The sequence below is a fragment of the Micropterus dolomieu genome, linkage group LG06, assembly GCF_021292245.1.
Source record: "Micropterus dolomieu isolate WLL.071019.BEF.003 ecotype Adirondacks linkage group LG06, ASM2129224v1, whole genome shotgun sequence".
NCBI lineage: Eukaryota > Metazoa > Chordata > Actinopteri > Centrarchiformes > Centrarchidae > Micropterus > Micropterus dolomieu.
The window spans coordinates 18189413-18215979 of record NC_060155.1 but is presented as its reverse complement, the minus strand read 5'-3'; the positions used below and the strand labels follow the sequence as shown (position 1 = coordinate 18215979).

General features: G+C 40.8%; 2 protein-coding genes across 2 annotated transcripts; both read right to left on the bottom strand.

Annotated features, from left to right (window-relative positions):
- Positions 1 to 10637: 10637 nt before the first annotated feature.
- LOC123972744 (relaxin-3 receptor 1-like) lies at positions 10638 to 12254 on the bottom strand. Its single transcript, XM_046052385.1, has 3 exons — positions 12048 to 12254; positions 11359 to 11802; positions 10638 to 11249 (listed from the first exon to the last, which is right to left on the bottom strand). The coding sequence occupies exons 1-3, from the start codon at positions 12252 to 12254 to the stop codon at positions 10638 to 10640; spliced, it is 1263 nt and encodes a 420-aa protein (XP_045908341.1).
- A 3548-nt stretch (positions 12255 to 15802) lies between these two features.
- On the bottom strand, positions 15803 to 25449 carry LOC123972790 (cyclic AMP-responsive element-binding protein 3-like protein 3-A). Its single transcript, XM_046052451.1, has 10 exons — positions 25243 to 25449; positions 24191 to 24286; positions 23597 to 23870; positions 22889 to 23022; positions 22486 to 22590; positions 22160 to 22266; positions 19222 to 19290; positions 17253 to 17337; positions 16844 to 16937; positions 15803 to 16757 (listed from the first exon to the last, which is right to left on the bottom strand). Exons 1-10 carry the CDS (start codon positions 25267 to 25269, stop codon positions 16645 to 16647), a joined length of 1104 nt encoding a protein of 367 aa, XP_045908407.1. The 5' UTR covers positions 25270 to 25449; the 3' UTR covers positions 15803 to 16644.
- Positions 25450 to 26567: the final 1118 nt, after the last annotated feature.

Sequence of the window (26567 nt, the reverse complement as noted above, 5' to 3'; positions counted from 1 at the left end):
GTTGCTACCCAGGGCCTATAAAACGCATGGACCCTACTATTAAAATCATAAAATTCTGTGCTATACATAGCTGTCATAGTCTGACAAGATCAAGATTATGGATGAATTATATGTACTACAATATATTACACTACTAATATTTTGCACCGCAATAAATATCTATGATATTTTGCAGAACTTTTACACCAGATGAAATATATTCTCTGCAAAATAAGATACCACAAATAGGATGAAGTACATCTCAGTACGTTCTAAAACCGATATACACATAATTGCCTCAATCTCTTGTTGACGTGATCATCCACCTAACATCAATAAGGCGGTTATCTCCTGCTATTGGCATTTGAGGCTTGAATGGAGACAGGGATGAAGGAGTTTTTATACCTGTTTTGTTTTTTTTGTTTTTTTTTGGCAAGTGCAGGCCACATGGTAACAGTGTATACTCAGAGTTAAGAGGATGGGCACTATCTGAGCGATTAGCTGTTACTGTTAAAAGCACTCACTTAATGAATATATGATTCAGACTGCTAACACTCATCTCCCACTGTCTTACTGGCTACTTTAATGATCCTAGCCAAGGCATTTTCTCTTTGGTACCAAGGTTACCATACCAGCAGATGATAGAGAATGAAATGACAGATTCAATGAAAGCTCTGTAGGATAGTGACATGAGTCTTGTCAATCTGAAATTTAGCAAGTTTCCTTAAATAAAAAAGGCGTTGCTGGCCCTTTTTGCGCAGCAATTCAGTATGAAAATCAAATTCAGGCGAGGAAATATTTATAATTAGTGACCATGTCCACTGCCTGTCCCTTGACAACACTGCTCTGAGAAAGCACTCTTAACTTTTAACTAAGAGTTCTTTTTTACAGGTATTCGAATGACTTCATTATGAAGGAGGTTAAGGCCACAGGCCTAAACTTATTAAAGGCTTGGGGGTGGTTGCCTTTGCAACGGGTACCACAATAGACTTCTTCCATATAGATGGTACTCATAATATTATATATAATATAAAATATAATATTAATATAATTAAAAATAAGAGCTAGCTGCTCTGCGTACACTATAAGCAGACGCTGCCTGTATTATCAGGACCTGGGCTTTCCCTGGATCTACAACCTTTAAAATATTTGATCACACTCGCCTCATCAAAGAAGGGATTAATAGGGGGTGTACACATGAGACCTTTCCTGAGCTCAGAGCATTAGTTGTTAAAATCCTGTGGGAGCTGCTGGCAAGATGTGTAGCCATTTAAATCTTCTTTCCTCCTATCTTCCTTGAGCCAAACACCATTTTTTATACTATCACAGGCGGAACCCAAATTATTTAATCTAAGCTGTGTCTCAATTTTGTCCTTATATTTTCTTCGTTCTCCCCTGATTTCACCTTTAATTTCTTTTTGCAGCTTACTCAGCTACAGGGTGTTCCCTTGCCTAAATGCCTTTTTCTTTTTATACAGTAGCATTTTCAGGGACTTTGTTATCCGAGGCTTACTGTTTGTACTGTTTCTATATACTGTGTATATGATGACAAATAAGCAGTATATAGAGCTGGTAACTGTGAATCAATGTAATTATACTCGTACCCGCTTACAGCAGGTTATGAACACAAGCTGTGAACAGTTCAGTATAGTTTAATATATAGGATTTTTACAAACCTAAAGAGGTGAAGGTATCAGCTATTTCACTAGGAAATCAGCAGAAATGAGAAAAACATTTTTAATATCCGATTTATAAACCTGTCTCAGGCCATTGGAGCCAATGTAAATCACTATCTTTTGATTCCTTTTGGAATTATTGAATTTTTATATGATGAAGTACCTTGATTTGTGAGGTGTTTATTTTCCGAATTTGACAAAAAAGACTGGTTATTTTATCTATCATCAATTTCTCAATTAATTATTTTTTTAAATTTAATTGAGATTTAATGTAAATTTTTTTGAAAATTAACATGATTATCATATACACTCACCGGCCACACTATTAGGTACACCTGTACAATTGCTTGTTAACACAAATAGTTAATCAGCCAATTACATGGCAGCAACTCAGTGCTTTTAGTCATGTAGATCAAGACAACTTGCTGAATTTTAAACTGAGCGTCAGAATGGGGAAGAAAGGGGATTTAAAGTACTTTGAACGTGGCATAGTTGTTGGTGCCAGACGGGCTGGTCTGAGTATTTCAGAAACTGCTCATCTACTGAGATTTTCATCTCTAGGGTTTACAGAGAATGGTCTGAAAAAGAGAAAATATCCAGTGAGTGTCAGTTGTGTGGACAAAAATGCCTTGTTGATATCAGAACTCAGAGGAGAATGGGCAGACTGGTTTGAAATGACAGAAAGGCAATAGTAACTCAAATAACCACTCGTTACAACCAAAAAGGTATGTAGAATACCATCTCTGAACGAGAACAGCATGTCGAACCTTGAAGCAGATGGGCTACAGGTCAAAACAGGAAACTGAGGCTACAATTCACACAGGCTCTCCCAAATTGGACAATAGAAGACTGGAAAAACGTTGCCTGGTCTGATGAGTCTTGATTTCAGCTGTGACATTCAGATGGTAGGGTCAGAATCTGTCATAAACAACGAAAGCATGGATCCATCCAGCCTTGTATCAACGGTTCAGGCTGGTGGCAGTGGTGTAATGGTGTGGGGGATATTTTCTTGCACACTTAGCCCCTTAGTACCAACTGACCATTGTTTAAACGCAACACCTACCTGAGTATTGTTGCTGCCCATGTGCGTCCCTTTATGGACACTACACACAAGTCTACACGTCTTCTCATGGCTACTTCTGGCAGAATAACGCAATCCAACAGAGCAGCACCTTTGGGATGTGGTGGAGAGATACTCAGCATGAATGTGCAAACTTTAAATAGCACCAAACAGACTCTTCCTGCAGCTTCTCATCCTCCTAAACCCAGCAAGAAGGACCATGGTCAGAGACTCTACATCAGAGCTCTGCTGGCTGTGAAGGCAGAGCTCTCTGGAAGGAGAACAGACAGTGCAGCACTTCTTAAGTCTGTGCTAGATGGCAGAAAGGCCATAAGGACAGACAGTCAGTGACAGCGTGCCAGCAGTTGGCACGCAGAGTCCAGAAGACTGTGTATCAAAGATTTGGTCTGATGAAGCCAGAATCAAACTCCTCAGTTGTAATTGAAACTGCTACATCTGAAAGAAAGCAGGCGCAGCTCATTAACATTTAACATGAACCCTGCTTTGAAAGCTTCATGCTGTGTGAGAAACTTTCACTGGCAGTTACTGGGATGCTTTTAAGGAGAGCGAGAACAATGAATGTAAGTAACGAGGTCAGAGCTACAGGGTGTCAAAGACCTTCAAGGCTGAGATGAGTTTTTGCTCCAACATGGCTGCCGCACCAAAGTATCCGAGGAAATCAGTCACTGAATCAGGCGTGTGGAGTCCTTGAATCTCATCAAGAAATGTGTGAAAGGACATAATGGGTGTTTGTGTACAGATGCTCTGCATTCAGCATAAGCGAGCTCAAGCAAGTCTCAGAGGAAGAAAGCTGAAGTTGCAATCACCGTCAAAGGCGTGGTACTGCAAATAGATAGAAAGCAGAGGGAGAAAGAGACTGAAAAAAAATACTTAAAAGGAATGTCTCAATATTGCAAGCACATGATTTCCCATTAAAATTGCCATTTTCTCAACAAAGCTTCTGATAACTTAAATTATGTGTTGGCATTCAGCAATCATTTTAAAAGAGAAATATAAGATGTCCTATTTGGGTATCGATTTCACTGAATTGGCCCTTACTTGAAAAAGTGTCATCCTGTCCTTTCTGATGAGTCCCAATAAACCAGAAAACCAAAGTTTGTAGTCTAAACATGCCTCAGATGGAGGCAGCTGCAGATTCTCTTAGGTCAAACTGAAAGAACTGCTGTGAAATTGGCGAGAGTGTAGGAAAAAGTTCAGAAAATCACTATGAGTTAGATGAGACAATTTTGGGCGAGCTTGAGCCCTGTTGCGCGAAACCCAAATTCTAATTATGATAGGTTCAGAGACACTGAGTTGTTACTGCCAATTGGAGCAGATTTTGTCATTTAAGGTTGGATGAACCTTTAGTTTCTTATGGGAATCACTTTACCAACAATATGTCTCTGCTCTTTGAAGACACTTGCTTTTTAATTGTAATAGGAATAAGTCATGTGTCTCACAAGCTCTAACAGCAACAACTGCATTCATCACCACAATTTTTGATGGACATTATTCTCTTGAGAGAGGCCTGTTTTTGATGTTTGTGCTTGTGCTGCAACCCTGTGTGCATCACGGTGCAGCATAAATTCTCAAAATATTTCCCCTTAATTGATGCCATGTGAAATGTGAAACAGTTTTTGTTTCTGAAATGCAATTGTAATGTATCAAAAGTCATTACATTTCATTAGCCTGTATTACCGAAAGATCAAGACTCGGATTACCTGATCTCAGAAAGTGATATTACAGAAAGGAAAAAGCAGCAATTGCAGTAACGTAAAACGAAGGAGAAAGAGCATTGTTAAATTATGGGTGCTAACATAATGTCACACATCTAGAGAAGCAGGCTTGTGGATGTAAGGTAATTGGTTTGATCCCTGGACCAGCACGATAAATCTGTGTGGGGAAAATGAAAGAGCAGTGCTTACCACAGCTGAGGTGCCTTTGAGCAAGGCCTTTAATTTCCCATTCCTCCAGCAGAGCTGCCTGGTGTCCAAGAGATCCGACTGGTCTGTGTGAATATTTATAACTGTGAGCAGGGCTGTAGCTATCATTAAGGACATGGAAGTCATGTCCTTAGTATTGGTCCTGAGAGGAATATAATTACACACAAATTATGAGTTTTTAAGCCTCCTTCTGGTGTCATTTCTACTCAGTGTGACATTCTGGAAAAGTGTGACAGTGGTTTTGTATTGTATAGTCTCAGTTTACTTTAAGACGAATAGGCTAGTGTAATGGTATATTGTGCCTGAGCATACTGGGTTCGCCTAATTGTATAAACTTAATGAAACAAATAGGACGATAAGTCCTAACTTCTGAATTTAAACATTCTTATTTATTCGGAACATTTTGTTATTTAATTAGAACATGTTGTTGAACCTCAACACACAAAACAAAACCCTCCCCCTACCTACCTCTCAGAAACAAAAAAGAGTTGTATCTCACTCCATTGTTCCTCCCAGCTCCCTTACAGTCAAGATGGCAGCAGAGATAAGAAAAACGGGGATTTATTCATCTCATTTTGTGCCTAACTTTAGTGGATCATAACATATCGGGTGTGGAATGAATCTGCAGATGCTGCAGTTCAAGATAGAACCAGACATTGGTATGGATGTCAGTTTTTGAGCCAGGACAAAGGCCAAAATGTGGCCAGTAACAGACTAGATAAACCTAAATCCCCAAATACAACAAACAACAAAAACAAAATATGTTGTTTGCGCATGCCCTTTACAACAGCACATATTCATATTTTCTAATCTGACGCCACTATCGACAGGATGGCATCATCTGTCTGTGTCTTCAGAAACTGTTTCAAATCCCTGTCATATTAAAAGTACATTTGTTTCATGATGTGACACCATTATGGTTAATGTTTGGTTAGGTTTAGGCACAGAGATGACTTGGTTAGGTTCATGGAAAGTGAGAATGGTCTACAGTAATCATAGTAATCTTCCTTGCAACAAAATGTACATTAAACTGAATGCAGCATTGTAGACAACATTTTGTCCTTGTAATCCATGTTTCCATTGCATGGATAGCCTTTGGATATTGCTGGAAATTCCTTCCTTAAAGGGTAAATTATTATCATAACAATTTAATAATGCATTGCATTTAAACAGCACTTCTCATACGCAAAAAGCGATAACAGTAGCTTACTGGTCCTACCAGGCTGGACATGCACTGCCAAAATAAATAAATAAAACTATAACTAAGTTACTGAAAAGATCTTGTTACTGAAACAATAACTAAGTTTATGAAACGTACGAAAAAATTACATTATATACTAAACAAGACATTTTGAAAGCTTGAACATTGCCTTTGTCTCTTTGGTCCCGGATTGAATATGCCCCTCTGACAAAACAATTGGCCCCAGCCTGGCCCCCTTAATAAAATTGGTCTAGAACCGCCACTGCTTGTAGAACATTAACATGTTGTTGAGTATGTGCACACTGATACAGGAGTGTTTCTTTACAAAAACTGACAACACTTCTTTAGATGAACCGGCTTTTTGACTGCATTTCAGCTTTGTGAACAGTACATAAACTTGCCTGTCCTTGCTTGCTGTGGACTGGAAATGAAGAATTTACCTCCCAGTCTATAAATCCTTCCATATAGAAATAACCACTGTTGTGTTTAAATAGACTTTTCCATAGTTGTAGCATTCATGCTGTTTGCCGCAGATGTATCCTGTCATTACTGTGTGCTTGACATGTCACCTCCATGTCTGGTTGACTTTGACCCATTTCTTTTCCTTTATATATACACTGCTCAAAAAAATAAAGGGAACACTTAGACATCACAATTTAATTCCCAAGTCAGTCACACTCCTGTGAAATCAAACTGTCCACTTAGGGAGCAACACTGATTGATAATCAATTTCACATGCTGTTGTGCAAATGGAATAGACAACAGGTGGAAATTATAGGCAATTAGCAAGACACCCCCAATAAAGGAGTGGTTCTGCAGGTGGTGACCACAGACCACTTCTCAGTTCCTATGCTTCCTGGCTGATATTTTGGTCACTTTTGAATGCTGGTGGTGCTTTCACTCTAGTTGTAGCATGAGACGGAGTCTACAACCAACACAAGTGGCTCAGGTAGTGCAGCTCATCCAGGATGGCACATCAATGCAAGCTGTGGCAAGAAGGTTTGCTGTGTCTGTCAGCGTAGTGTCCAGAGCACGGAGGCGCTACCAGGAGACAGGCCAGTACATCAGGAGACGTGGAGGAGGCCGTAGGAGGGCAACAACCCAGCAGCAGGACCGCTACCTCCGCCTTTGTGCAAGGAGTAGGGGGAGCACTGCCAGAGCCCTGCAAAATGACCTCCAGCAGGCCACAAATGTGCATGTGTCTGCTCAAACATTCAGAAACAGACTCCATGAGGGTGGTATGAGGGCCTGACATCCACAGGTGGGGGTTGTGCTTACAGCCCAACACCGTGCAGGACGTTTGGCATTTGCCAGAGAACACCAAGATTGGCAAAATCGCCACTGGCGCGCTGTGCTCTTCACAGATGAAAGCAGGTTCACATTGAGCACATGTGACAGACATGACAGAGTCTGGAGACGCCGTGGAGAACGTTCTGCTGCCTGCAACATCCTCCAGCATGACCGGTTTGGCGGTGGGTCAGTAATGGTGTGGGGTGGCATTTCTTTGGGGGGCCGCACAGCCCTCCATGTGCTCGCTAGAGGTAGCCTGACTGCCATTAGGCACCGAGATGAGATCCTCAGACCCCTTGTGAGACCATATGCTGGTGCGGTTGGCCCTGGGTTCCTCCTAATGCAAGACAATGCTAGACCTCATGTGGCTGGAGTGTGTCAGCAGTTCCTGCAAGAGGAAGGCATTGATGCTATGGACTGGCCCGCCCGTTCCCCAGACCTGAATCCAATTGAGCACATCTGGGACATCATCGCTCCATCCACCAACGCCACGTTGTCCAGGAGTTGGCGGATGCTTTAGTCCAGGTCTGGGAGGAGATCCCTCAGGAGACCATCCACCACCTCATCAGGAGCATTCCCAGGCGTTGTAGGGAGGTCATACAGGCACGTGGAGGCCACGCACACTACTGAGCCTCATTTTGACTTGTTTTAAGGACATTACATCAAAGTTGGATCGGCCTGTAGTGTAGTTTTCCACTTTGATTTTGAGTGTGACTCCAAATTAAGACCTCCATGGGTTGATAAATTTGATTTCCATTGATGATTTTTGTGTGATTATGTTGTCAGCACATTCAACTATGTAAAGAAAGGAGTATTTAATGAGATTATTTCATTCATTCAGATCTAGGATGTGGTGTTTTAGTGTTCCCTTTATTCTTTTGAGCAGTGTATTATTCATTCATATCATCTTGGAAAATAAACATCTTGAGCCAGTAATTGCTTTCAACCATCTTCCCTACTTGGGCATACATGGATTCATGAATTTGCTCATGTGGTTTCAATCAGTGAAATTGCTCCCTATACTATATAATATAGCTGGGCACACATAACATTGCAATGCTTATACCAGTGAGATATTGCTTGTACTCTGTGAACCGGCTCTGAAATAAAGAAGAAGGGGTGAGATCTGGGTGTGAGTGAATGTACTGTAGCTGCTGTGTCTGTTGCTCAAAGCTTAATGAAAAAATTGTGGAAATATGAAGCAAGCTCATCTAAGGGAGCAACAATGACTGAAACCGAGAAAACAATAGGAGATGTCAGCCACAGCTTTCTTTTGGTAATACAGCAAATAATAAAGTGTTTGGCAATAATCTGAACAAGAGAGCTGGCCGGAATTTTCAGACAAACGCCCGTTCTGAAATCACACTTGATTGATTTCCATTTGCAGCTGGAAGATGCAGGTTCCCTTGGTGACCTGCTAGCTTTTTGTGCAGCATCAGAGCCTCCCACGTGGAGTCCTGCTGAATAAATCCGTGATTCTGTTTGGAGAAGTAATTATTACCAGTGACACACAATGGAGGTACTGTGGTGGAGTGTGTGGTATTTGCATGTCAGCCCCTATCTGTGGGCAGCTGAAGATGGTTATCTATGTTCAGACTTTAAAGGTTGCAAAAGGGCATAAACGTGGAGCAGCTTTTGTGCGGTTGAGTCATTTTACTCATGTTCGTATTTTTTTGGCTGTTGTGACTGCAGACGAGATTAACTTCCAGAGACGTCACTAAACTCTTTTGTCCTCTTGTTTTTATTTAATGTCACATTACATACCTGTTATCACAAAACGGCAAGGCAGACACAAGAGACATGAAAATGGCACAGAGTTTCATGCTAGCATCAAACACACACTGAATGACAAATATTGTGGAGTTACGGTTTGTGTGGGAGACTAGTGTCCTGACTGAGTTAGCAACAATTACACAAATAAATATGAGTCAATCAGTCCTAATGGAAATGTAATAATATTACAGTCCTGGTTGTGTGGGTGTTTGAGATGCAAAGTACAAAAATCACTTCACATGTTGAGCTGTTCACCACTGTATTTTGATGCAGAGAAGAGAAAAGAAAATCTGCCCACAGTGTAACTCAGAGCTGTCTTGTTCGAGGGAAACTTATAATATTCTACAATGTACTTGTGATTCAGGGAGAGAGAGATTTTTTTCCACAGTGGAATATCTGGTGAGGAGTTCTTAATAAAGCTGAAACATAAATGATCAGGTTTGTCTGCAACAGGTGAGTCTACTAAAGTGTGTGTGTTTGAGGGCTGAAATAGATTTAGAGGGATGACAGTGTCTCATGTTTGTGTGCTAAATATGAAGCTAAAGGCAGCAGCTGGCTAGGTTAGCAAGGAAACATCTAGCTTTGGCTCTGTCCAAAGGAAACAAAATCTGCCTACCAGCACCTCTAAATCTCACTAATGAACACAGTGTGTCTTGTTTGTTTAATTCAAACATACCCCTTTTACCCCTTGTAAAATGGCAAATCGTTGCTTTTTCAATTTGGAGTGTATACTGATTAAACAAATGGGATATAACATGTCCATTAAAGAGCTATAGTGGTACTGGTGGGTGGATTTAATTAGCCTTGGAAAGAGCCAGGCAGCCATTTCCCCTGTTTTCAATCGTTGTCTTAAGCTAAGCTAACCTGCTGCTGGCTGTAGTTTCATATTTATGGTTCATTCCATTTGACATGGGAAGTCGAAATTTCCAAGTTTCAAGTTGGAAATTTCAAAGGGAACGTGCACTGAAATCGGATTTCCGACTTGAAGTCAGGAGAACCGCACTACCCTGACTTCGTGACCCAAGATGGCTGCTCTGAGCATCAACAGTTAGTAAAAGCTGTAGTTTATACTGTTTATTAGCACTTCTGTGTACAACTCAGGTGTGACGTCATTCCCAGCTCCGACCTCCGACTTCTGAGGCAAATGGAACGCACCATTAGGGTCCAAACATGAGGATGATATTAAAGGTTCAGTGTTAAAGTTTTAGTGGCATCTGGTGGTGAGGGTTGCAATTTGCAACCAACAGCTTAATCAGCGCTCACCCCTCCCTTTGCAAGCACATAGTAGAAGCTGCGGTGGCTGACGCACTCTGTTGGCGTTTGCTGAATAATACGTGTGGCGCTCTATTCCTCCAAATTTGACTTCTCGTCTTACTTCTAACAAACCAGACGACTACTACTACTACTACCACTACCACTTCTTCTTCTTCTTAGTACATATTCAGCATAGTGATGAAACGTGCTCTGTAAACCCTCATGGACCTGCAGTGTATTTAGATAGAAATGGCTCATTCTAATAATGAAAACATAACGGCTCATTATGTAAGGTCTGTATACACCACTGAAAACATATTTACGTATATTATATTGCATTTCTGTCAATAGATCCTCCTAAATATTACACACTGGACCTCTAATATTCTCATCTAACTCTTAGCAAGAAAGCGAATAATTGTATTTCCCAAAATGTCAAATTATTCATTTTATACAGTAAATCACATATTGATGTCTTTGTGTATCATAACCAGGCTGGGCGGTGCTTCATCCACTCTCCTCCCTCTCAGTGCCAGAGTGAGAACATTTCGGACGGAGTGAGACACGCTCAGCAGAAGCTCCTTCAGTCCAGCTCTGTACTCTTTCCGGATCAGACAGTAGAGCACCGGGTTCAGACAGCTGTTTGCATGAGCTAAACACACTGTCAGGGGGAAAGCATAGGCCTGGGCGTTGTAGAAGGCTTTACTGAAGGGCACCAGGTCAAATTTGATAAGCACCCCCCACATGGTGAGAGCCTGGTTGGGAAGCCAGCAGATGAAAAAGGACAGAACTACAATGGTGACAGAGCGGGTGACTTTGGAGCGGCGACGGTGGCGTCCTCTCTCACACTCTGACCTCTCTGTCACGCTTCCGCTGACCATGCTGCCTACAATGCGCCGGCTCAGGATGAACCTCAGGAGGAGGAGGTAACACACAGAGATGACAATCAAAGGAGCTACAAATCCCAAGAGTACTTTCTGTGTTTGGTAGAGTCCAAGCAGGACTTGAGGATCCCAGTAGCTTGAATCGGAGTCAGAGAACCGCACTAAGCACAGCTCGTCATCAGTAGACACCTGTAAACACAACCACAACTACATAAGAGTTTGCTAACCCAAAAGTGAAAGAAAGTACTGGAAACAAATCAAATCAGGTGTGGTGGTTCATGGTCTTGAATGAACAAACCTGGACTGTGGTGGAGTAGAAAGCATGAGGAAGTGTAGCCACCAGTGACACCACCCAAATTGCCAAACTGGCCCATTTGGCACGAGCAGTGGCGATTCTAGGGCTGTCCATCTTTAGAGAGGTAATCAGGGAGTGGTAGCGGGTCATGCTCATGGCGGTGAGGAAGAAGACGCTGGCATACATGTTCAGGGTGGTGACCGAGCTCACAATCTTGCACATGACCCGTCCAAAGGGCCAACGGAAGTCCAGCACCGTGTCCACAGCCCAGAATGGCAATGTGAGGACAAACTGGAGGTCTGTCAGCGTCAAGCTCATCACAAAGCAGTCGATGGAGGAGTAGTAGTGGCCCCGGCGGCGGGAGTGGAGCAGGAAAAGCGCCAGGAGGTTACCCACAAGCCCTAGCACACACACCACTAGGTAGACCAGTGCAATGACAACTCGCACCTGTCAAACACATACAATGGCGTTTTTATTTTGTGTTTTCTGGTAAACAGAACTCATCTTGGAGCTGCTAAATAGTCACAAAAATGGAAATTTAAGGCAAAAGACAACATGCATGCATGAATAAAATCACCTTCAAACACACATATGCTGAGGGGATACATGCAATATGGTTATTTTGCCAGAAACAGTACTCATTTTATCCATATGGATTTGGATTTATTTAATTTATCCTTAAATTAACATACTGCCAGGTTCGCGCTGTCTCCATGCAGGTCCATGGAGGACTCCTTGGAGAGGATGTGAAGCCAGCAGTTCAGTGAAAGGTTAAAAGCTGCGAGGTTGGAGGCTCCTTCTGTGGGGCTGACAAGTTTGAAGATTTCGCGTTCATCCTCCTCTCCTCCGCACACACTCAGAGCGGCAAGGGGTCCGGAGGCGCTGCTGTTGCTCTGCATGGTTCTGCAGAGGGGAAAAAGGCGAGTTTTACAAACAAGTTCTGTGGGTGTCCCTCCTCTTTCAGGCTAACTTCCAGGATGTGTGTGCGCAGGTGAGGCTGCAAAAATCCCCATAGTCAGCTCCTGTATTTAGTCGTATTCAAAGTATCAGCGGGAGATCAGAGTTGCATGACTTGAAGTGACTTCTAAGCCTAAACGCGTTTCTGCTCGCATTTATATGTTTTTACAAGCGAAAAAAAATTAATAGCTTTAGGAAACATAAAAGTTCATCAATCCGTGTCAGCCTACTTAAGAGCATTCGGGCTGAAGTCTGCAGTGATGCAGCCGCCTGTTCTTTCGGTGATGCTGACAGCGATGTGAAAACTCGAGGCTTTTATACTCGCCGAGGCTCTCCTCCACCGCTCGATGGCGCACTGTTTAGGGCTTCAATAGACTATGCAGTAGGTATGATTATTGGAGCAGATACTGGGCAGGAATGAAGAAGCACCACTATCTGTTCTGTTCTGTTAAACAGGGATGAAGCTAAGCCTGGTGATTCATGGGTAAACAAACAGAGAAAGCCTTGTGTTATATTGTATGGAGTGGAAAGCCTTTTTTAATGATAGCTCAGAAAAACGTGTAGGCCTGTTTGAGCTTTCTTTGGATTACAACTTTTTCTCCACCTTAGTTCAGTATTTGTATAGCCTCTTCCTATAAGCCTCCTCTTCATTGTTTGTATTTTTGCCAGCTAATCTGGGTCCCTGATTTCATGCCCAAATATCACCTTTAATATTCCTGCATTTGATGGAAAGATAAAATTATGGTATTTTCAGAAAGGTTTCCTCAGCCGACAGGGGTGTTTGTTAATGTGCATCTGAAATGTTGCCTGTCAGAGGAATGGTAAAAACAATTTCGGTCTTTGTGTGTGTGTGTGTGTGTGTGAGAGAGAGAGAGAGAGAGAGATGTGTGTGTGTGTGTTTGATTAGCATTTCTTATAGGTCACTGTTGGTATTCACACAATGCACAACCATGGCCAGCGGTGTGTACCTTAGAAAGAAAAGAAAGGGGAGTTATTTTCTTAAGCAGCCTCAATAGTCCAGACAGGACCTGCTTGGTCAGTCTGTAACTTATCAAACAATTTGTACAGATCCTTTCACCAGCAGCAGAGAGTCTGACATCTTGTCCCTGAGCAGAGTCCTTTTTAAAGTCAGTTGGAAGCAATTTATTACTTTGTCTGGTTTCATAAGAATTCAGGAAGCATTTCAAATGAAAACAACACTAATTAGTTGACAGTAACCTTATTTTGCTTTAATATTTTACTAATATTGAGATGGATGGAACTGCAGACATGGTTGGTGTCTGACCCTGAAGCTCTCTGTGAAGATGCTCATCAGCATTCTGTTGAAGCTTTTCAAGGCACTTAAATATGTCTGATTTAATTTTCATCAGTTTGTTTTTCATGGCACTTAAAAAAACAAAGAGATAGGGCGATACTGACGTTGCTGATAGTTATTTAAATTCACAGACTGAATGGCTCCATCTTCACATGGCTGCAATGCATAAAATATAGCATCAGTGGAATAAACCTCTCCAAATGAGCAAAGATCTTATTAGAAAGAAAGACCTTTATTCCAAAAGGGGGAAAATCATTAAATATTTCAAATATCCGCTAAAGCCAGAATCTAGTCAGTCAAAGATTGATCAATACTTCCACCCAAAGAGTCCACTGGTTATGCAATTTAAAAGAAAGAGTAAGGATTTTTGCAATCATTTCCATCCATCCATCCATCCATCGTCAACCGCTTATCCTGCGTACAGGGTCGCAGGGTCAATCATTTCTCGTTTTTTAAAAACAAAAAACTCTTTCTCTGATACTTTTTCTGCTTCTTCACTTAAACATTCACAAAACCACAAATGGACAAGCTAAGCTTGCAAGATGACCTGAATTAATGATCTTTTCTTGCTGTGACCTGTTTCCCCCATCAGGTAGCAGCACCTCTGCTCAAATCTTACATGATTGGTATTGGGCTTGAATTTCCACCTACATCTTTATCACACCACCACAACATCCAGTTTAAAGCACTCTGATCAATAATTCATTTCTGACTCCCTGTGTGGTTTAGTGCAGCATATTCACATTTGGTTCGGGTTTGCTGAAATCATTCAGTTTTTGGATGGTAAAAGTTGTGTCCACCTCCTCACATCTTTTACAGCTTGAACAAATAGCACTCAGAGAGGACTGTGAAATGTAAATGAAACCTGTTCTGCAAACAGCCTGGATTTTAGAAATACTGAAGTCATAAGCCCTTTTTTATCCCACAGAACCCCACCCAACTAGAAAAATGTTGACTAGTGACCAACCAAACTGTAGAATTTGTATTATTAAACAAAATAATTTTAGTTATCAATTTAACTGCTAATAATTATATTTTCTGATAAGTTTGATCTCCATACATTGTGGTTTGGTACCAGGTATGCAGGCTAACTGTGGTTGAGTATATTAAATTCCTTCACATGTGAGTGGAGTTGCTCTAGGGTTGGCAATGACCAATGAGCCAACTGACTTTGGTGATCACCTGATTTTTCATCTTGCATCGCCATCAGGTTGACATTGTGAAACTTCTCAACAAGTAAATTATTGGATGTATTGTCATGAATTGTGATGTTATGATGATCACCTGACCTTTCATCTGTTAGTCAGATTCAATATGTAAATGTGTCAAATACTTGTTTTATGACTAAATACTTACAAAACTAAAGACATTGCCATCAGCCTCTGGTGTGTGTTTAGTGCTAATTAGCAGATGTTAACATGCACACTAAACTAAGATGGTGGACATGGTACCCGCTAAACATCAGCATGTTACCGTCGTCACTGTGAGCACGTCAGCATGCTGACGTTAGCATTTAGCTCAAAGAGCTGCTGTGCCTAGACTTGTCTGCCTGTCAAATTTTATTGAAAAAATATCTCCATGGAAAAACCCAACATGTACATAATCATAGAATCTAAACTCTTTATGTCATACTAATCAAGGATATGACCCCATTCTCCTCTATATTAGCTATGGCCCCATCTGCAAACTGTATCCCAGTAAAACTTCAACACATAAAGAGCATCTTGTAGGGCTGACCTTAACTGAGTCCACCTACTGAGCAGAGGCTGCCTGAACATCAGGGGTTCAAAAATAAATCCACACGTGACCTTGATGTTGCCCTCATTCTTTGACTGGGAAGGCATCAAGTTAATCAAGTAGAGTACACTACATGTTCTCTTTGTGTATTGGTGAATATGGGCAGAGATAAAGTATTGTCTCTTCTTTGCTTTTGGGTTTTGAGATCCAAAATTTGCTATAGATTTACAATAGGGATCCTGCGAAGACGAATCTGTAAAATAGACAAGCTGTCTGAATTGACAGAGATGAGGAATAAAACACTGTTATTCTTCTGGACAGAACATTCTGTGAGGCGCTGCACCAGCGAACCAGAGACAAGAATAACCAGTCAAGTGTTGTTGTTTTAATGGACAGACTTCCTGTAACAGACTGCAGTTCTAACAATTAAATCTCCAATGCATTACATAACAGCAGGTTTTGCAGCGCTTTTCTTTGACCGCACTAGAAAAAGGCACTTCACACAGATAAGGCGACCAGACTATAATTATGTTTCCCCAAATATAATAACAACAAAGACTTTTGCTCTAAAATTTAGACATCCAATATGTTTTTTAAACTGATGCCCACTTTACCATATTGACAGCATTAAAGGGAAGCTTATTAGGAGTTTTTATGGAAGTGAGAAGTCATCGAGCAACTTTGGCTTAGGGGGCCAAATACTTTTTATGTTTCAAATATTGCCTCATTATTTTTGGGATTTAAATCTCTCCCAAATTGTACACATGACATCGTAGTTTAGTTTAGGTGCTTCCAAAGAGCACCTGAGTATTTTTATTTTTATTCTCTTGTGCTTTGTTAGCTTTGCACTGATCTGTTACAAATTGCAACTCAAATCATTCTTGACATGTTTTTTCAACATATACATTAAAAGTAAATAATAAAATATAGCAGTGAATATACATTTGTGTCATACATCTTGCAGTCAGCAATATAATACACACTACACCAAGTTCCCGAGGCTCCATTTTCCTAAGCAAAATTTGGATGACCTCTTTGCCAACCTCCATCTGAGTGAGCGTATTTTAGTCAGAAGAATCTTATCAATAACTGTTTGTGTGTTGGAGTGGATGCCTAACACACCATAAAACCCCACTCCGTCAGACGCTGGAAAATGATCAAACTGCTCATTTGAATGCCACGAGCCTGCACTCCTTTGCTATATCTTCCCTCCTGGGGAGTTACGAGGAGATCAGTGATTGGCCTTGTGCTGGATGGGGATTGGGGAGACCTGTCCTGGGTCAGCGCTCTTCCATCAGGCTATACAGTGCCTCAAAGCCCCTGGAGACAGAGAGGTGAGGAAGAGATGGGACTTCTCTCGCTTCACCCATCGACTGCAGGGAGCGGGACAGCACTGTGGAGCAGAGACGTGGTGGAGAGGAGTGAGTGTGTGTGTGTATCACAAAGAGAGACCGCGTGAGTGTGTATATGCCTGCTGACCTTTGCTTTGTGTGTACTCTCCCTGGCTGAGTTGGCTGTAAGGGTCTGGCCAAAGATTTGAGGAAATGAGCAGGGAGAAGGAGAGTAGCAAAACCTGGACATAAATACAGACAGTATGACAAAAAAACAGGCCAAGAGCAGACAACAGAGGATGGGGGAAAGGAAGAAAGGAAGTTATTAGGCATAACCTACATACAGTTTGGACAAAAGATGAGCACGGGTGGTATTCAAACACTTGACTCGATTAAAATCTTAAAGGTAAACACAGCAGTAGTCAACAGTGGAGCACAGGCAGTGGGTGTTAATGATGTGCTCAGGCACTGGCCTACATCTATCATTTAGTTGTTGCAGATATACTGACCAAATTCTCAATGGCGTAAATTAATGTATTGTGTTATACATATCTCACCAGGAGGCAGGTCCCTCTGTGATTTGTTCTGCTGGAGCTGTTAGGAATGAGATCCTGCAGCCGGCTTAGCTGCTCCAACAGAGCACTGCGATACAAGACAGCACAGACAGGAAGATGAAAGAGACGTTTCACATGAGGGTCCAAAGGTTGCTATAGGCATCATTTTTTCAGCGTCTGTGATCATTGGCAACTAAAACAACAGAAAGAAGAGCAACACGCAGCGGGGAAGTGTTGGTTCGTGGCTTCTTCCCACGTTTTGTTTCAATTCACCGCAGCACTCTGCCAGCGTCAGGAAGAAGCAGCATAATGAGACAGCAGCATGAAGGGAAAGCAAAGTCAGAGAACACTGTGTGAGGTTTTAAAATTGGATGGGATTGTGTTCTGGTTATTTTACAATGAGCCTGCATTGTAGAAAGTTTTCTTAACCAGGTTGTCAAAATCTGGAGAGGGAGAGGCCGGTGGGGTGGGGTGGGGGATCAATGAAGATCAATGAAACTTGCACAGACAAAATGCAACACACAACAAATGCACAAAAGAGAGAATAGGGCATGACTCATACAAACAATTTAGCCACATGAAAAAATATCCAAGAATAAGATGAAATGATGAAAAAGATGAACCAAGACTGTAAAACATTCAAGGCACCACTATGAAAGGGGATTTTGTTGGGTTTATTTCCTGTGTCTGAGGTTATGCCCACAATGGAATCAATAACTGGGCTTGCAAAGATTGAACGAGGTGATGCTGAGATGCATTCGCAGTACTGTTTTTACAGCGGCAGTTGTTACATGACCATTAGGTAAACCCCTCCACTCTAACAGTGATTATCCAATTGTACCTTAGCTACGGATGGTTGTCAAGCTTAGGATTAGGGGTGCGACATCACAAAATTTGGTTTCAATCCAATGCCAAGTAATACCAGGGCCAGGATCACCAATATCAATAAGAGTTTTTTTGGTATCTCTCCTATTGATGCTAGTATAAATATTTAAATCTATTCTCCATATGTTGAAGTGGTGAGCATTTTGCTGTAATTAGATCAACACTCCGCATTTAATTACTCAGTAGTTTGGAGGGTTACATCTTTTCAAAACGAAAAACACAAGAGCAAAAGTATAAGGAACAGATGAATCTGTGTGTTTATCTGCTCTAACATAAACTGCAATGTTAACATGTCCAGTAAACTACCTAAACTAGCCGAGCATTTCTTCCAAAGCCAATGACCACATAACATTAGTTTGTGGGGTTACAGGTTATAATAATGAACTGAGCATTAGTACATTCACGGTGTTGTATTTTCCCACAGTGTAGAAGCAAATCCTGGATGCTTTCAGAGTTTAAGCTAATATTAGTATTTCTGTCCTGGGGAAGTTTACTCTCCAGCAAATAACAATTTCCTTATCATACCTAAATTGCAAGGACTAACTCTACACTGCAACATCAGAACAATGTCATTTCTTCATTTTGTCCTCTATGTGGGTCATCATCTGTCAAGTATGCCTAACACGTTAGCTTCTGCACCTGCCTCATAACATGTATGTGACCACCAAGAGCATTTTTTTACTGGGTTTTCATTCTGAAACAAGTTACTGCAATCACTGAAAAGTCAGCTGGGTCACTGCATAATTAATTAACCAATGCAAGGCTTAGTAAATGGTCAAATGATTAGTTATTTGCAGTCATCAGGATAATTTGTTTATTATTAAATAAAAATCAGCATTCCATGATTACAGCCTCTCAAGTGATATTTTGCTGCTTTTCTCTGTTTCTCTGTTTAAATAATATCTTTGGGTTTTGCACTGTGGGTCAGACAAGCTATTTGAAGATGTCACCTTGGGTCTTGAGAAATTGTTATTCTCACTACTTTATGTCATTTTTATAAAAAAACAAACTAAAAGTAATAAATAGATCAATCAATAATTGAAATAATCATCCGCTGCAGCCCTTGTTGGCTCATCTGAGGACTCACTTGTTGGTCTTTTCCAGCTCCTGGATCTTTTTCTGCAGCTCAAGGTTGTTAGTACTACATGCAGACATCCTACAGAAAGAGGCAGAGAAGAATAATGGGAGAAATGGGAGGAGTATAGATAAAATTAGGAAATAACGGTATCAGATAATACTGTGTAATGATGTTGCATTCAAGTCAACCCTTTGTTTCTCTCGCTGCCAATATCTGTCTGCTGAGTGTTATCTCGCATCCCATTGGGTCATCCAGTGACTCCACCCCTCACTTCCGTTTCTTCTTCTGCTTTCTCTCTTGTTTCTTTTAGTCACTGTGAGTCACCCTCCATTATGGCCCTCTGACTGAGCTGACGACTGAAGAGATACGCGTTTGATATGCTCTGCTTACTTAATTATCAACAAACGCTGACTCTGCTCTCTGCTGACAATATCACCCCATCATGAAACTTTTGTTGTCCAGAGGCAACAGAGCTCAAGCGTGAATGAGATGTCGATAGCACACTATTAGATATTTGAAGCTCCTATTGGATAATTAATGATTTTAAAAAGAACATGTATGTGCACAAAGGTTTATTTTGTGAGAACAATTTTCCAATAATGTTTGACAGAAGGTGGAAGCACTCATATTTAAAATATAATAAAAAGTCATGTCTTTATGGTTCAGTGATGGCAAGTTTTACAATTAAGTGGTGCAAGGAGACTTGCCTGAAGGTCAGCTTCAGGAAAGTCAAGCAATCCTTCAAATCCCCCAGGAAGGCTGATGAACAAAAAGCCTAGAGGGGTCTGACACACAGAGTCATGTGGGGGAATTGCTGCACTACCCTTTTTGAGTCTTTCAAAATATGAATCAGACGACAAGCTCTACCAATCTTCATTGACTGCGGAGGTGTGATGTGGCAGAAGAGCCAACGGGGGAGGGGGGCGGGACAGGCAGGATTAACAAATTTGGTGACAAAGAGCTGGCTGTGTGGTTGGGCTCATTCTGCACAGCCTGGAGGTAGAGAAGAGGAGGAGGAGAGGGATTAAACTGAGCTCCATCTTGGCAAAAAATTCCTCTTGTGTCTCTATTGTGAGATGATGATGCATCTACACAGCATCTTCAACTTCCTCTCAGTGTCCCCCTCCAGCTGCAATGCAGAGCGGTTTAGCCGCTCTTTTGTGCCGCTGGCTATCAAACTATACAGTCTGTCCAGCTGACCCCAGATAAGACAAAGATAGCTCACAGCTGCAATATTTATGTAAAATATTCTGATTGTGCAGGAAAACCTTCACACGCTGAGACTGTTCATTCATTATATGGCAGTTCTTAGCCACCTATGTTTTCATATATGGTAGTATAAATGTGTTTTTATTACACTAGACATGACTAAATCATCCTCTTATGTTTGTCTATATGTATGTATGTCCACAATCCACAATATGCTCGGTTAACAATCAGGATAATTAAAATGCCTAGATTAAAATTATAATTGCCTAGAGCATGTCACTCTTTGGTGATGTGCACAGCACTAATGCTTATATCCTGATCTGTTTAATGTTGCATACCCAATAGTTCACTGTTTGAGTTTCTAAATGTGGATAGGAAAGTCTGTCGTTCTATACTCAGTGTGGTTATGTTGATGGCAATGTCGGTCTGTCAGTCCACCTCTGTCGTTCAGACTGAAATATCTTAACAACTATAACATGGGTTAAGATGAATCCTAATGCCTTTTCAAATCTGAGTAAATGATCTTGACAGCTATTGGATGGGTTAAGATGAAATCTGGTGGACATTCATGGTGGCCAGATGAATCATAATGACTTTTTTGATCTCCTGATTTTTCCTCTAGCGCCACCATCACATTTACATTTGTGGTTCTCAGTAAATCATCTTCACAACTATTGGATGGATGGCCATGAAATGTGGTAAAAACATTCATGTCCCCCTAAGGATGAATTGTAAAGTCTTTGGTGAACCTCTGATCTTTTATCTATAGCTCCATCACCAGGTCAAACTCAAAAAAACCATAAACCTGCAAACAAATTACATTCCCAGCATCGTCAGCTATTCTTAAGTAGGCTAAGCAGAATACAGACTCACAGAACCACTAGCTTGGCTGCAGACTCTTGTTACCAAGCATGCATACTTATGTCTTGGCTCTTGTGAGTGTATGGCACTGTGTGGACAATCATGAGCAACTGGGACAAACATTTTACTCATCATAATCTCAAAGTACTTTTAGTTACCATCTTAATAACTTGACACAATTCCTTTGTTATCATTTATGCTAATTGTTTTCACTTTTATCCTAGTGAAAATGTTTTTATAGCTAGTAATTCTGTAGTTTGCAATGTTCTCAAGTCTGTGTTAATTTAATTAATTAAATTTCAATTATCAGTGTTTCTGAATCATAATGAACAATATTAGTGGATAGTCAAAGTAAGAATCTGCTGGGTTCTTGTGTTTTTATTTTAACACCATTAGCAATAACTTTCTGTTATTTCTGTGGTGTTCTGGCGCTGAATTCCCCAAATATCAATTCACTTTGTGAAGGCTTTTTGTCTTGGAAAAAGTTTGAGTTTCTGTAAGCAGCTGGTCTTTTTTGTTTGGTCAGCCATGACAGCTATCTCAACACAGCCCTTTATCCTTTTATTCCAACAAACCACTTCTGTCAGCTTGAGCTTTTTCAAAGTATCACGTATCAGCAAATGAAGAAGCTTTCATGAACTCTGTTTTATCAACAATGATATGAAATAGAAAAATGGACATTTACCTCTTTAACAATGTTCACATCCCATCCATGCAACAGTTTGTTAAAGTTAATTAAGTGTATAACGAAACAGGCTAATTATAGAGTGCTTCAGAGCACAACAAATGACTATAGATAAAAGTTTAATTTTCTAGGCTATGGTATGCAGAGATAATGTGGTGGTGAATGGCGCTGCTGAGTGCACCCGGCTCTTACCTTCCCTCCAGACTATCAACATATTCCCTCTTCTTCTTCCGACTTTCTTGAGCAGAGTGTTTGTTGCGGATTTTCCGCCGGATCTTTTTCAGAACCCTCTCTTCAAACTTGTCAGGGAGATGAAACGCATGTGAGGATCGGGTCAAGAAAGAATGAAGAAGAAAGGGGTAAGTGAGGGGAAACTGGGTTGTGGGGTGGGGGCGGTGAGGACTGCAAGATATTTGTAACTGGGGATACAGATTTAAATTTAGATGCATCTGTGTGTGTGTGTGTGTGTGGAAGACATCTGCCCTACATACATGTCTGTGTGTGTCTTGCTCATGTACCTTGGACAGTGGCAGTTTGCTGGGTAAGTTCACCCCTTCTTTAGCCAGAAGTTTCTTTTCATCCTCATTAAGTACAAGCTCCTGCAAGGAATGCTGGGGGATTTGCTGCGAATATAAAGCAGATGGACAGAATATTTCAGTTAAAGTGACTCTCTGGGCAGTTCAGCCAAAGAAGGTACTGGAGTGGACCAGTTCATAAAATTAATAAATTTGGTTTTCTCAGAACGAGACAGGTCTTGTCTCTAGGCAAGTTATACAGAGAAGCAGTGGACTGTACGATTAGTTCAAATTGTATTTATTTAAAATACTGAGACTGAATTAATTTTATTTAATACCCCCATTGGTTAGAAAGCTTGACAAAATGTCATTTTTTCACAGAAACATTTAACTCTTCTCTCCTTACTGTCTGTCTCAGGTTGGATAGCAGCAGGTCTTTTACTGTGAGTGTCTGAGTGGACGACAGAGGGCAGGTTTGGTTCGTAGTTCGTAGGTAGTATCCAATGCCAAACTGCTCTTGGAGGTCACTGGACTCCCAGCCTGCAGATTGAACCAGTAAAACATCAGGTGATGATTCACAAAATTGCCTCCATGTGCCATTCAAATGAAATAGAAAATGTTTAGGCTGCTCCCTGTGTTTTAAATTAGTGATGTAAATGTGTGACTGCTGCACCGTGCTGTTTTTTACAAATCAAAAATATATGTCACACTGTTCTCTGCCTTTGATATCTTTGTGTTGCTGCAGATCTGGTTTGCTCAGTCAATTTCACAGTATTTTTAGCATTGAAGGGGTCAAGAATCGGTAACGTGAAAAGGGGCTGTTATTCAAAAGCAGCCCTCAAAAGACAATTTCCTCACCTGAGAATGACACTTGCCTTTTATTCTTTGCAAATCCTCAGAAATGGGGAAAACAAATGACTTGCTCTTTGAAAGGGCCCTTAAATGTGACAAGGCTCAGTCAATAGCTCATTATTCCGCAACAGAAATTACAATTGTAAAAATCTCACACACCAAGGTCTTCGTTTTACACCTGTCTAGTGCTCTGGTTTACCTTGTCCCTCTTGTTATTGCGCTCACTGTTGAGAGTTTCACATAACTTTCTTTTTAGTCTTACCTAGATCAATGGTGACATCAGAGTTTTGTTCATTTGGTGGTGGCTGGTTCTGCAGAGGTGGAGCCTGAGGGAAAGAATGTGCATCGAAGGCTAGAAAAGCTGTGCAGGAGGGTGGATGAAGGCGTTCTGTGGCATCTGCTGGGGGGTCCTCGTTGATGCCGCTGTCGGTGGTGCAGGGTGACCACAGGGGGGATGCTGGAGCCGAGGAGGAGTTGCTCCCATCCAATAGGGTGTCCAGGAAGTCATCAGCAGCACTTCCCTCGGGGCTCAGGGCCTGTGGAGGAGGAGGGTATGTAAATATCATCCCATGACACCACGACTGCTGGATTGACCGACTTAATCAGACAATCATATTCCATCACACGAGCACAGACAAGAACATAAACAAACCTGCCATTTAAATACTTGAACTAATTTGCCCGTGACTCTTTGCCTCATCGCTGTCAATCACTCCTGTATGTCCTAAGATTCAGCTCAAAAACAATGTGTTGAGAATACAGATCACACCGCGGTCGGGTTGTCATAATGAGATTCAGTGAATTTGTGGTTGTGATTATGTTGTTCCCGGAGTGACTCTGCCTCCACCAAACTCACGTCATGAATTGTGATCCATGGTTGGTTGCTGTGGCAACCTGGGGTTTCATCTGTGTTCCTGAGCAGGAGGTCAATGAGGTCCATCCCACCGTGCACCTGAAACAAAGAACTACTCTGAGCAATGGGTTTTAAGCAACATATCTTTTACTTAGGTTAAAGTACAACAATGTAAAAATACTCTCTTCAATTAAAAGCCAAGCATTCTTAATCCTACCTCAGTAAAAGTACAAAGGTATAAGCTGTAAAAGTACTTAAATTAACAAAAGTAAAAGTACCAATTTGGCAGTAAAATATCTCCTGTGACTGATAAATGATTCCATCTGACATTATTAATACTGATGCATCAGTGTGAGAAGTTTAGAGGGGAAAAATCTCTTCGGTGGAGCTGCTAATGATTCATCTGAAACATGACAACGAGCCACACTCTTTCAATGTTCAATTCAATATGCTTTATTGGTATGAATGTTTAGGTTAAACAATGTTGCCAAAGCGGTTTGCAGCAAAATCACAAAAGTTATCATAGCTGTCAGATAAACGTAGTGGTATAAAAAGACAAAACATTTCTCTCTGAAATGTACTGTAGAAGTAGAAAGTAGCACAACATGGAAATACTCAAGTTTGTTAATCAATCAATTGATTAATCAACTAATCATTTAAACTCTACTTGTATATACCGTTGAGTAGTTTAATCTATAACAAAGCTTCATGTTTTTTTATTTTTATGTAAAAAATAATTTGTAAAGTAACAAGTAACTAAAAAGAATTGAAGTACCTCAAATTTGTACTTGAGTAAATGTACTTAGTTAAATTGCACCACTGGTATTTAGTTGAGGTGTTGTTTTCTCAGAGGAAAAGCCAGCCTGGGTGCCCTTACTGAATATGACTAATGTCTGATCAGTTGGGGTGTTGCAAACTCAGTTGCACACTTGGATTTGACAAAGTCAAATCAATAAAAATCCACTACTCTAAAAATGTTGTGTTTCAGTCGGAATCATTCTCTTACACACAAACCAATAGTTGCACCCGGTTATCCGATTACAAATGTGCCTCACCTTGTCTGTAGTCAGCGAGTCCAACATTAAAGCGGCAAGTGATGAAATTACAGTGAAACTATCCAACAGGAATAAAAACACACAATCAGATCAATACGTTCCTCTCTGTGGCTTAAGCTTCTTGGAGGAACGCCTAAATCTGCTGCAAGGGACACAGCTGAAATGCCATATCACATAACTGCACTTCCAAACGCAGCTGATCACTGTCCAATCCAGTGTTTAGCAGATAGCTCAGAGCCAATCAGCACAACAGGAAGACTCACTGTCAGATTAACTGCTCAAAGTTGCACACATGGAGCCCAGTGACCTTTGATGTCATCAGGACAAGTCAGGAATGATTCCCTGTGTGGTTTCACATTAATCTTTTGTTGGATAGGGTTGATTTACAGCATTTTTTTTTATTGCTTTCCAAGGAAGAAGGTGGAGAGAGTCCAGTTTTAAAATCCATCTGTCACTGTCAGTAGAAAGCTCAAGTTTGTTTGAATAGATTTTTGGGAACACCACTTATATATGTAATACATAAATATCTCAACAATGTCTACATGGATTGCCATGAAATTTTGATACAGACGTTCATGGTCCCTCGAGGATGAATCATATAGACTTTGATGATCACCCGACCTTTCTTCTAGCGCCACCATGAGGCTGACATTTGTGGTTGTCTTTGTGGAAAGTAAGCAAGCCCATATACTTAAGTGCTGTACTTGTTTTGTTTGAGTATTTCCATTGTGCGCTACTTTGAAACTTCTACTCCATTACATGTCGGGGGTAAATATTGTACATTTTACTCCTCTACATTTATTTAAGTGCTTTGATTTTACAAAGAAAACATCTGATCAACTTATTAACTATGACGCATAGTTGTAGATTAAAGGCCCCACAGACCTTCACAGGTGTTTTCAGTTATGTTGCTGATTAGACCAATCAGGTTGAAGCTCTGATTATATTTAGGTGAGGTCATTATGTACTTAACAGAATGATAAAGTTGTAAACAAAACAGCAGATACTGAAGTCCAGATTTTTTTTATCTTGTTGCATATGATAATAACTTGTGTGTACACATTATTATCTTTTGTATAGAAAGGTTTTTAAAAAATCAACATTTTGGACCTTGAAGGCTCCATAATTTAACACTCTGCTTCGTAAGTACTTTAACTTTTATTACTTTAAGTATATTTTGCTGGTAATACTTGTGTACTTTTTACTAGAAGTAGAATTTCCAAAAGGACTTTTCTTTTAACAGAGTATTTCTTCCATCAGTTTGCCTCAAAAGCACACAAGCAAAAAAAGGTGGGAATAAGTGCCCTTTCTCACTTAGTGAGTCT

Coding starts and splice junctions, on each gene's coding strand:
- LOC123972790 (XM_046052451.1), bottom strand. CDS start 25,269: ATGTTGGACTCGCTGACTACAGACAAG. Junction 23,871..24,190: donor CATGGATCACAATTCATGAC/GTGAGTTTGGTG, acceptor CCTCCTCCACAG/GCCCTGAGCCCCGAGGGAAG. Junction 22,267..22,485: donor GCAAACTGCCACTGTCCAAG/GTACATGAGCAA, acceptor CTCCCTGACAAG/TTTGAAGAGAGGGTTCTGAA.
- LOC123972744 (XM_046052385.1), bottom strand. CDS start 12,254: ATGCAGAGCAACAGCAGCGCCTCCGGACCCCTTGCCGCTCTGAGTGTG. Junction 11,803..12,047: donor GAGACAGCGCGAACCTGGCA/GTATGTTAATTT, acceptor TGTGTTTGACAG/GTGCGAGTTGTCATTGCACT. Junction 11,250..11,358: donor TCTACTCCACCACAGTCCAG/GTTTGTTCATTC, acceptor TTGTGTTTACAG/GTGTCTACTGATGACGAGCT.